Raw genomic sequence first — 11597 nt, 5'->3', positions numbered from 1 at the left:
ATTGTGAATTATGTGATAGTTTACATAGGAGAACATTAGCTTTACGTTCATCCTATCATATTTCATTGTCATGATTACAATTCCCTCCATGCATCATCAAACAACCAAAGGGTATACCCCATAAGCCTGCCCCTCAGTCATCAGCACACAGCCCCTCCCTTGCTCTCTCTGGAACTAGAGTACCCTGCCGTCCCATCTTTCCACGTCGTCTCTGCCTCCATCTCTGGTGTCACTGTTTCTCTGGATAGGGTCCTACACTCCACTCTTCTCCCTTGATGGTCCCAGGGACCTCTGGTCCTGGACTACAAAATCAACCATTCCCCTCCTTTAGCTGCAAACCGTCTACCTTTACATTTCCAACCCTCACAAGCAGTCCTGATAGTAATTATTCACAGTTGTGCCACAAGAGTCCCATCCCCATCTCCTTTCATCAGTCCCGCACAGACAGACTGGATGCTACTTAGTAGAGATTCTACCTTCCTCTGCGCCCTCTGGATCTAGGCTCCCTCTTGAAAGCTTGTAAGCCAGTCACTTCTTGCCTTAGTAGCATCCCCATTTTGGGTAGCCAGTGTCCAAGTTGCCCGTCCCTATCTACTCTGTGTATGGAGGGGTGGGAATGATCTTTGCTGTAAAGATTTATTCCTTCTTTTGAGCTACTGCATCCATAGGTGTAGGTCAAGTTCATCAAATTGTATCAGGTTACTCTTTTTTTCCTCTTCTTTCTTCTTCTAATAGAGTTCTGATCATCCATCCATTGAAGCCAGGTCAAGTGGGTATTATCTGCAAGTGTGGGTGTTCTTGTGCATATGGCCTCACTTCTTATCAGCTGGACTCTTAACTTTCCACTCTAGTCCTGTGTGGCTATGTCACTGATTCTGGGCTCAGGAGTCCCCAGGTCTTTCCATAATGCTGGCCAACCAGGTCTCCACCTGGGTTCACAGGAGTCTGTTGAATATGGTCGAACTTAGCTGACAACTTCATTGCTGTTTTTCCCTTACTTCCCCTTATCAGTGACCAATGTGGTCATCAGTCAGAGAGCATGTGTGAGCATGTTTTTCCCTTGAGTCTTAGTCTTGGAAGGGGGTTTGCCCTTAGAGGACCCGACCACTTGCCTTGATGTCTCTTGGGCAAGCAACTTGCTTGTTCTTATAGTAGTTGGTCGGACTGCCGTTATTTTTATTTTTGTTCTTGCTTTCAAGAAGTACCGTCTGTTCTTGTAACTGCTCCAGGCTGGTCTGCTTGTCCTTTCAAATGGAGATTTCCCACCTCAGAATATTCTGGATGGGGTTCAGGACTCCACCTATGGTCTTATGCAATTCAAAGGCTCCACAGGAATCCTCCTTCCCTGGGCACATAGTAGCCCCATTTTAGGTATTCCAATCAGTTTTAGGTAGAAGACGGAATTGCAAGCTTTCTATGTTGATATTTCTGTCTATTTCTTTCTCTCCCCCTCTAGTGTCTATTTTACAATGGTATGCAAGGAAAACCAAGATTCAAAAGACAGCCAAGCATCTTAACATTTTCCCCACTCTTCCACCCATTCAAACCATGTCTCAATCCCTGTATCCCAGAGCCCTGTTGTTCCAGGGTTGTACATACATCATTATTTACCTCTGTCCCACTTAGCCCATGCAAACCTGCCTGTTTTCCCATCTGCGTTGTTCTTCCATTCCCCTCCCCCTTCTTGTGTATTGTCCCCCTTCCCAGCACCCAAACTATCCTGTGTCTATTCCCTTCCTTGTGCTCCGCTTTCCCTCCTTCCCCTCACCCTACCTCCCACATCCCAGTAACCAGCAAAGAAATTGCCCCCCACCCCTTTTAGTATGGATTCTTTTTCTTAGTCTTTTACAGTAGTGGTCCTATGCAGTATTTCTCCTTTTGTGACTGACTAACTTCACTCATCATAATGTCCTCAAGGTTCATTCATGTTTTGCGGTGGCTTGCAGCTTCCTTGTTATTCTTCAAGGTAGCATAATATTCCGTTTTGTGTGTGTACCAAAGTTTGTTTATCTGTTCTTCAATTGATGGTCACTTAGGCTGTCTCATCTTTTTGCTATTATAAATAGTACTGCTGTGAACATTGGTGTGCATATATCTATTCATGTTGTGGCTCATATTTCTTGTGGGTAAATGCAAAGTAGAGGAATTGCTATATCATAATGTATTTCTATTTCCAGCCTTCTGAGGAAGCGCCATATTGCTTTCCAAAGTGGTTGGACCATTTTGCAATCCCACCAGCAATGCAGGAGCGCATGCTGTCAATTTTGGAAAAATCTCAACTTTTTATCTCTTTAAACTGGGAAAATGATTGTTTCATAGTTAATCTTTATGCTTGAAATCCTTAAGGGTTTTCACACATGAAATTTTTATTTCCTTTCATGCCTCCGTATATTTGTGCTTTATTCATTGTTCTGGAAAGATTGTCAGCTGGACTTTGTGAGGCTTGGAATGAAGGCACAGCTTGGAATGAAGGCACAGGTTTACCTTTGCCTTTTCCAGCTACCTAGAAGCACTAGCACTCGTGTGTCACTGTAGGATATGCAATGGACTGCCAACTGAAAGGTTGGTAGTTAAAACCCACCAAGGACTCCTTGGAAACCCTAAACAGGGTCACAGTGAAACAGAACCTATTTAATGGCACTCAGCAACAACAAAAACAATTCCAGTCAAGTTAACCTTACATTCACATTTTCAATTTTCTTTAACAACCTTGCAAATTACATGATGTGTTGTTTTTGTTAACAGATTTTATCAGCTTATGATAGAAGATGTTTTGGATGCTTTCCCTTCTAAAGACACATACACACACTAACTGTGGTCAACGTCAAGGAAACTTGGTTTGCACTTCTCTTGCTCACGCATGAGACTGCTTGTTAACCCTAGCTCTGATAGTTTAGTTCTTTAGAGTCCCAGCTGTGTAGTGGATGCAGAAATTGGGAAGAGAGGTGATTTCTTAATACACTCATTCCTTCCTTTGGGTAGCCTTAGGCATTGTTTTCTAGTTCCCTAATATCTCACAAAACGCACTGTTGTGGTCCAGTTTCTCTTAGTACTGCAAATACACTGAAGGCAAAAGCAATTTTCTTGAGCAACTTACATCTCCAGGTTCCTTAACTTCTCCTAGAAATGACCTGATTTTCTTCATTTGATATTTTACAAAATATGATTTCTGTATTTTACCCATAATTTTTCATTGTTTTCTACAGGGAAATGGATTCTGATAGCCTCATTTGTTTTATTACTAGAATGAATTGCTGCACTTTTTTTTTATTTATTAAGCTTAAAAGTAAGAAAGTCATTGCGCTTCATCTTAAGGAGCCCTGCTCAAGTGATTGGCAGCTAACTGGAAGATTTGTGGTTTGAACCCACCAGCTGCTCTGTGGGAGATAGACGTGGCAGTCTGTTCACAGATAGATTGTTGTTAAGTGTTGTCAAGTTGGTTCTGATTCACAGCGACCCTGTCTAGCGTTTCCAAGGAGTGGCTGCTGAGCTTGAACTGCCAACTTTACGTTTCAAACCGACCTTGTGGTCCAACACATTAACTCTCTTGGAAATCCTCTGGGGCAGTAACGTAGGGTCACCAAGAGTTTAAATGGACTCAGTGGCAACACGGGGGTCTTTTTTTGTGTTTTTTTTTGGCATCGAGCACTTCATTTTAGCAAGTTCCTAATGAAATGAGTATTTTAGGCATGTACTACATTAAGATATTTCTTGACATATGTCATATTTTTCCAGTTTCTTATGCATGCAAATATAAGTATTACTTATGAATAATAAAATATTTTTTTCAAATTTGATTTTTAAAACCGTTTGTCTTTTGTGATTTATTTAGGACTCTGCTTCAGTGCTTAGGAGCTGAGAAAAATGGCAAATGTGGATAATGAGTCTAGGCATCTTCTCACCTCTGAGGAAGATCTTGAAGTAAATCCTGGACCTTTGAATATCCAGTTCGATCCATCAGATCTGAGATCTAAAAGGTATGTGCTTAAATAATATACTTATTACATAATTTGGGTTTTTAATGATTTGTTGTTGTTATGTACCGTCAAGGTAGTTCCAACTTATAGTGACCCTCTGTGTTAGGTTTCTGAGGAGCAGCTGGTGTGTTTGAACTGACAACTTTATGGTTCAAAGTCCAAGGCTGATTCTGTAGTGCCACACCAGGAATCCGTTTTAATGATTTAAATAGGACTGATGTGACCAGGGCGTCCTGGTGTGGCGCTGTGGGTTAATGCGACAGATTACAAAGCTGTTTGAGCTGCAAGGTTGGCAGTTCAAGCTCACCAGCCACTCCTAGGAAACCCTATACAGGGTCGCTATGGGTCGGAACTGACTCGACGGCACTTAACAACAACAACAATGTTACCAGAGTGCTCCTTGGAGGCCAGGATGGCCAAACTTCATCTCTCATACTTCGGATATACTGTCAGGAGGGACCAGTTGCTGGAGAAGGATATCATGTTTGGTAAGGTGGAGGGTCAGAGAAAAAGAGGAAGACCTCCAGCAAGATGGATTAGCAAAGTGGCAGCTTCAAAAGGCTGTGGCATGGAAACAGTTGTTAGGTTGGCCCAGGACTGGGCAGTGTATTGTTCTGTTGTACATAGGGTCACTATGAGTTGGTACCAACTCGATGGCACCTAACAACAACAACAACAATGTGACCAAACTGAGCCCTGGTATGGCACTGTAGAATAAGCACCAAACTGGTAACAGCAAAGTCAGAAGTTCAAACCCACCATGCGCTCTCAGAAACCCTGTCTAGGTTGCTATGAGTTGGAAAGACTCGACAGTACACAACAACAACAAACAAAACATTGATGACTAGGCATACACATATTTGATTATAAAATAATCCACTTTTTAATAGGATTTGTAGATATGTATGTTTATGAAGGAAGGAATAAATATGAATACTATTTCCTATTTCCTCATTCATGGTTTTGGTTTTTTCTAAAACTAAATATAACATCTCTTTAGAGGGAGGCATTAGGGTCAGTTTTAAGAAGTAAAATGCATTCATATAATTTATTTGTCAAATAATATTAATTACCTGTTTTGTGCAAGGTAATATGGTAGGTGCTGGGATAGAACAGTAGATGTAATAGACACAATCGTTACCTTCATTAGGCTTATATCTAGCAAATGGTTTAAAATAATTTAGGTGTAGATTTTGTTATTGCGTACCTGAAAACCCCAAAAGATTTATTGAAAAGTTATTTTTTTCAATAACGTGGCTGCTCATAAAATTGGTTGTGTGCCATGGAGTTGGTTCCAACTTATAGTGACACATGGTTTCTGAGGCTGTAAGTCTTTACAGGAGCAGAAAGTCTCAGATTTCTCCTGTGGAACTTCTGGTAGTTTCTAACTGCTGACCTTGAGGTTAGCTGCCTGACTCATAACCACTATGCTACCAGAGCTCTTTGCTCATAAAATTAGGCAAAGATAGTCTTCCAGTAAGAAAATGTCAAAGAAGGAAAGATTACACACATAGGAATAACTTTAAAAAGAATGTGCAAAATCTATATGAGAGAAATTTGTACATGCTCTTGTGAGTCATACAATATGAGATTATTTCATTAAGTCTGAGATGCTGATTAAAAGTTACACTATTTGCTTCTTAAAATGTAACAAGAAGAAAGAAAAACTTCTGCCAGCATCTCTAATGCAGCAGTTTCTATGACTTAAAATTTTTATTTTACATCAATACAAGAACTCTTGGACTTATTTGACAGAAATATCAGTTAAGATATTTTTAATACGTCACCTTTAGAGTTGGATATTGCTGGATTGCTTTTTAACTTGAATTCATCAGAATCAGCTCTTTTTTCTATGCAAAGTCATCCTGTTTCAGTGATGATGTAGCATTATTCAGAAGGACTTTCTTTTGAATCGCTGACACTTTTCTTTAATTGAAACTTTCACTTCCTTAATCTTCCCAGTAGGTGTCGCAGATTTTCCAACAAAAACATGACTCATTTTTCTTTTTCAAATGATGATTTCAATGACCAGGGTTAGCAGTTACTTGTCATGCCATCATGAATAACCACCAAATTTATACGCAGGTAGAGACTGTTACTGTTGTTAAGTGCCATCCAGTTGGTTCCAACTCATAGCAACCCTGTATGGGGGTTCCAAGGAATGGCTGGTAGATTGAACAACGTTGTGGTTAGTAGTCCAGTGTGTTTCCTACAGCACTACACCAGGATAATAAAATATATCCTATCATTTTCACTAGCATGTTATGCTATTAGTGAATATAAAAATGCATGAATGCTGATTGAATGCTCAGAGTTTTCATGAACCCTCTAAATTCTATGATTAATAATTGACCACTGTGACAATAGAACATAGGTCAAAAATTCTATTCCAATAAGTCGACAGGAGTTCAAACAGCTCTCTGATATATAACTGTGTAGATTAAATGGAAATATATATTCTATAATGAAACGTGTCAAAATTAGAGGGAATCAACAATTTACAATCATGGCATAACTACCTAGGTAAGCATTTCTTAATAGGGATTTAGCAGTATTAAATGCTAATTTGTGAAATAATTTCTATGTGTAAGTAAATGTAACTATTATTTGATGAGAAAAAAATGTAAACATTGCTGTGTCAATTAAATTATGGATTGTTTCACTTATAATAACATAAATAAAACTCAGGGAGGAGTATCTTTTATTAGAAGAGTCAGCTTAGGCCACTATTTCTGAACCTCAGTTATTTGTGGGTCACATATCCCAGTACTCTCTGTGTATTTTTATACCATAGTATTTTTTCATGAAATCTATTAATTGTTTTAAATTGAGACTGATTAAAACTGATTTTAAATCGTAATTATTTGAGAAATGATGGATTTGAGGAATTTATATACTTTCCTAATATTCTTAGATATAGATACCAAGTAATTAACGTTCTGTCTAAAATAATCTTGTGTATATTTAAATAAATCCTTTTAGCTGTTGAATAGTTTCTCAAACTATAGCTGCAGTATCATTTTAGTACAAGCATGAATGTCACATTACTTTTTTCTTATATCAGTAAATGTTAGGAAAATATGCAAACAACACTACAAATCCATCATTTCACAAATCGTGACTACTAAAGACCAAGCTTAATTAACTCTTAATTTTAAAGAGTAAATAGATGTAAAAGAAATACTAAATTATAGTATTACACAGGTGATACTGCAATATGGCAGAAGTCAAAGTGACCCTAAATAAGTTGTGTTTAAGAAACAGTGGTCAAAGTTGGTTGGGATCCCTGGTCATGCCATGGTTCAAGCACTCCACTTATATGCCAAAAGGACAGTTGTAACCCACTAGCATTTCCACTGGGGAAAGATGGGGCAGTTTGCTCCCATCAAAGTTAAAGTCTTGGAAGCCTTATGAGACAGTTCTACTTTGTCCTATAAGGTCACTATGGGTCATAATCAATTTGATGGCAGTGGGTTTGTTTAGTTGGTTGGTTTTTATCCACATTTTGTGGTTTTCTGTTTCATCCACTAGGTGGGTTTTTTTTGTTGTTCAAAGGTAAGAATTTTAATAACTGCTTTGGATGGAAAAATACTGTGCTGAATCTGTTTTGTCATTTTTTTCTGGAACTGGAGTTGAAACTTAGGAAATAGCAGAAGTTGTCATTCTAAGGGACATAGGGACCATTTGGAGAACTTTTTCAAACTACATGGGTTCACATTTCCCTCTTTTATAACCCCTTCCCCAGGGAGCGTACTGGCTCTGTAGGATAAGCACTGGATTGCCAGCCACAAGGTCAGCAGTTTGCTTACTATCTGAGGAAGAAGCATAAGATTGTTTGCTCTTGAGAAGATGTACAGGTTTGCTATAAGTCAGAACTGACTAATGGCATTTAACAACACCCTCTCCCCCATAATTTTTTCATCTAGTTTGATATGGAGTGACAACAGTTGTGGTGTGACTCTGTAGGATAATCTAACCACAAGGTCAGCAGTTCAAACCCACTAGTCACTCCTCAGAAACCCTAAACAGGGTTGCTATGAGTTGGAACTGATTCGATGGCAATGCAATATGCTATATTTGACATAATCCATGGGTAAACGCTAGTCTACATTTCCTAGGCTGTCTGGTAACCAAAGATACAGCTGGTATTCAGGATTGCTTCATTTTTGTCTTTTGGGGGTTGGCCATCCCACTCAGCCTCAAACCAAATTGTGATGTGGTTAGTTTGTATTTGAATCTTCCTTTTCGTCTTTCTCTACCTCTATTTAATCTTCTTTCATTTTTTCCAGGGCCTGGGCCTTTCATGTCTTGTCTATATGTCTGAGTATTACCCAAGGCAGGCATTCACACTAGTGAAGTTTGGTTTACTTGGCAATGCTTTGTAAACCATACTTTTCTTCTACCTTAAATTTTAGTACTTGTCTGACCTATTTTTGCTGGACTCTGCTGTCATCTTGGTGTTATAGTGAAAAACCATTTGATGTGTGAGAGACCTAATCCACTAACTTTTTGTGGATGTTTGTATTTTAACATGGAGAATCTTAGAAATAAAATATCCTAACCAGAGATAAAGAAGAAGACCCCCAACGAGATCTATTGGCCAAGTGGCAGCATTGATGAACTCAAGTGTGGCAACAATAGTGAGGTTGGCCCAGGATTGGGCAGTGTTTCATTCTGCTGTGCATAAGAATGCTATGACTCGATGACACCTAACAACAACAACCTAAAAGTGAGATATTTATAATTTATAGTATTTCAAACACTGATAAGCCAGAGAGGGTAGAGATAAATATTTAAAATAGCGTTACTAATATCCCTCAAGGAGCTCTGGTAGCGTAGTGGTTACGAATCGGGCTGCGAACCATAAGGTCAGCAGTTCGAAACTACCAGCTGCTCTGCGGGAGAAAGATGAGGCTTTCTACTCCCGTAAGGATTTACACCCTCGGAAACCCTGTACAGGGTCGCTATGGGTCGGAACCGACTCGAAGGCACTTAACAACAACAACAATATCCCTCAAACTATGTTTTCATAGTGCCTACTGTTAGAATCGGGCTGCGAACCTTAAGGTCAGCAGTTCGAAACTACCAGCTGCTCCGCGGGAGACAGATGAGGCTTTCTGCTCCCGTACAGATTTACAGCCTTGGAAACCCTGCACAGGGTCGCTATGGGTTGGAACCAACTCGACGTCACTTAACAACAATAACAACAACAAAAACAACAACTGTTTTTTATAATGTCTCATAGTCTGTGCATGTGTAGACTGACCTGGTTCACTTGTCACTATATAACAGCTTTTGATGACTGTTTTGGGTATTTGTGGACCTAGCAGAGAGAGAAAAATAAAGGAGGTTTGTGAAAAGCAAGGTGAGGTATTTAGTTTATCTGTTAATGGATAAAGATAGCTCCTAGTCTAATGACAGTGTTTGGAAATGATTACCAATGCTTCATAGTTTCATAGTTGTGGATTATACAGATTTTGTTGTTGTTGTTAGGTGCAGTCAAGTCAGCTCTGATTCATAGCAACCATATGCACAACAGAATGAAAAACTGCCCATTGCTGCACCATCCTCACATTTGTTGCTATACTTAAGCCCACCATTGCTGCACTGTGCCAATCCATCTCGTTGGGGCCTTCCTCTTTTTCACTGACCTACTCCACTTTGCCAAAAGCATCATGTCCCATGTCCTTCTCCAGGGATTGGTCTCTCCTGATAACATGTTCAAAGTATAAGAAACAAGGTCTTCCCATCCTGGCTTCAAAGGATCATTCTGGCTGTACTTCTTCCAACACAGATTTGTTTGTCCTTCTGGCAGTCCATGTTGCTTTTAGTGTTCTCCTCCAGTACCATAACTCAAATGCATCGATTCTTCTATGGTCTTCCCTACTCATTGCCCAGCTTTCATATACATTTGAAGCTATTGAAAATACCATGCCTTGGGTCAGACGCACCTTAGTCCTCAAACTGATATCTTTGTTCTGGACCACTTTAAATAGGTCTTATACAGCAGGTTTGCCCAACATAATACATCATTTGATTTCTTGTCTGTTGCTTCCATGAGTATTAACAGTAGATCCACACAAAATGAAGTCTTCAACAGCGTCAGTCTTTATTTATCATGATGTTATTTATTACTCCAGTTGTGAGAATTTCTGTTTTCTTTACATTGAGGTGTAATTCATACTGAAGGCTGTGGCCTTTGAGCTTCATCACTAAGGATTGTAAATTCTCTTAACTTCGAGCAAGCAAGGATGTATCATTTGCATATCGTAGGTTGTTAATGAGTCTTCCTCCAATCCTGATGCCTTGTTCTTCTTCATATAATCCAACTTCTCATATTATTTGCTCAGCATACAGACAGAAAAATGTATGATGAAAGAATACAACCCTGGCACACACCTTTCCTGTTTTTAAATCATTCAGTATCTTCTTGTCTGTTTGAACGACTGCCTCTTGGTCTATGTACCAGCACTTCATAAGTACAATTAATTGTTCTGGAATACCCATTCTTCACAGTGTTATCCATAGCTTATCATGATCTACATAGTTGAAAGCCTTTGCATAGTCAATAAAGCATTTTTCTTGTATTCTCTGCTTTCAAACAGAAAATTATATAGATATACAACAAAAAATCAGAAAATTGTTTTCCAAGGAGGCTTGGTTTCCACAGCTGCATAAATTATAAGGAGTTTGCCATCAATGTTAAGTAGATAGAACTGTTGCTGTGTTGTTAAGTGTCGTCAAGTTGGTTCCAATTCATAGCAACCTTGTACAAGGTTTCCGTGGAGCAGCTGGTGAGTTTGAACTACCAGCCTTGTGGTTCACAGTCCAGTGCTGATCCTACAGCAACACAGAAGTCCTAAGATTTGACTAGACCTTTACATTTATTATACTCATGGCCAACTTGTTGAGTATATTGTTTCTTTGATATCCTTTCTCTCACCCTCTCTTTTTTTTCTCTCTCTAGCCGCTTCTTCTGCTTCTTCTCCCTACCATTATTTCTGCCAATGGAACTATATTTTTCACTAAATGGTTATAGGAAGACAATCCTAGACTTGGACTAAGTAGAGATGCCATAAATAAATATAAGTATGAACTTCGTTAGACGTAAATCTTATTTTTAATCATCTAAGAATCCTTCTGTGGCACTGAAGGATAATGCACCAGACCTCAAGGTCAGTTTGAAAGGTTGGTAGTTCAAACCCACTGGTCGCTCCTCAGAAACCCTAGATAGTGTTGCTATGATTCAGAACCAACTCGATGACATTTAACAACAACAACAACAACAATAAGAATGATACTTAGATTCAGAGGACTGCACTGTCAGTTTGTTGTACTCTGGTGGCTTATGTGTTGCTATGATGCTACAAGCTATGCCACTGGTATTTTAAATAACAGCAGGGCTATCCATGGTAGACAGGTTTCAGAGGAGCTTCCAGACTTAAGACAGACTAAGAAGAAGGGGTGGCATATCACTTCTGAATGGTTAGCCACTGAAAAGTTTATAGATAGTAGCAGAGCATTGTATGATAAAGTGCTGAAAGATGGGCCCCTCAGGATGGAAGACACTCAAAGTAAGACTAGAGAAGAGGCCCTTAAATATGCCTTAATCCTCGCTGT

The 11597-nt window shown here is 39.3% G+C and overlaps 1 protein-coding gene across 3 annotated transcripts in view; it reads left to right on the top strand.

Annotated features, from left to right (window-relative positions):
- Positions 1–3832: 3832 nt before the first annotated feature.
- Positions 3833–11597, top strand: part of SLC38A9 (solute carrier family 38, member 9) — a 110599-nt gene continuing 102834 nt past the window's right edge. For 2 of the 3 annotated variants that reach the window (XM_006874645.1, XM_006874643.1), the window contains exon 1: positions 3833–3977. Coding sequence is in view for 1 of the 3 variants with exons in the window: in XM_006874643.1 (XP_006874705.1) it covers positions 3865–3977 (113 nt within the window). In the remaining 2 variants the exon portion in view is untranslated. Of the gene's footprint in view, positions 3978–6379; positions 6501–11597 lie in introns of those variants that run through there. The other variant, XM_006874644.1, reaches the window with a different exon arrangement.

Source organism: Chrysochloris asiatica, unplaced genomic scaffold (assembly GCF_000296735.1).
Source record: "Chrysochloris asiatica unplaced genomic scaffold, ChrAsi1.0 scaffold00291, whole genome shotgun sequence".
NCBI classification, from domain to species: domain Eukaryota; kingdom Metazoa; phylum Chordata; class Mammalia; order Afrosoricida; family Chrysochloridae; genus Chrysochloris; species Chrysochloris asiatica.
Note: the sequence above shows the minus strand (reverse complement) of the source record. Positions and strands in the feature narration are given on the sequence as shown.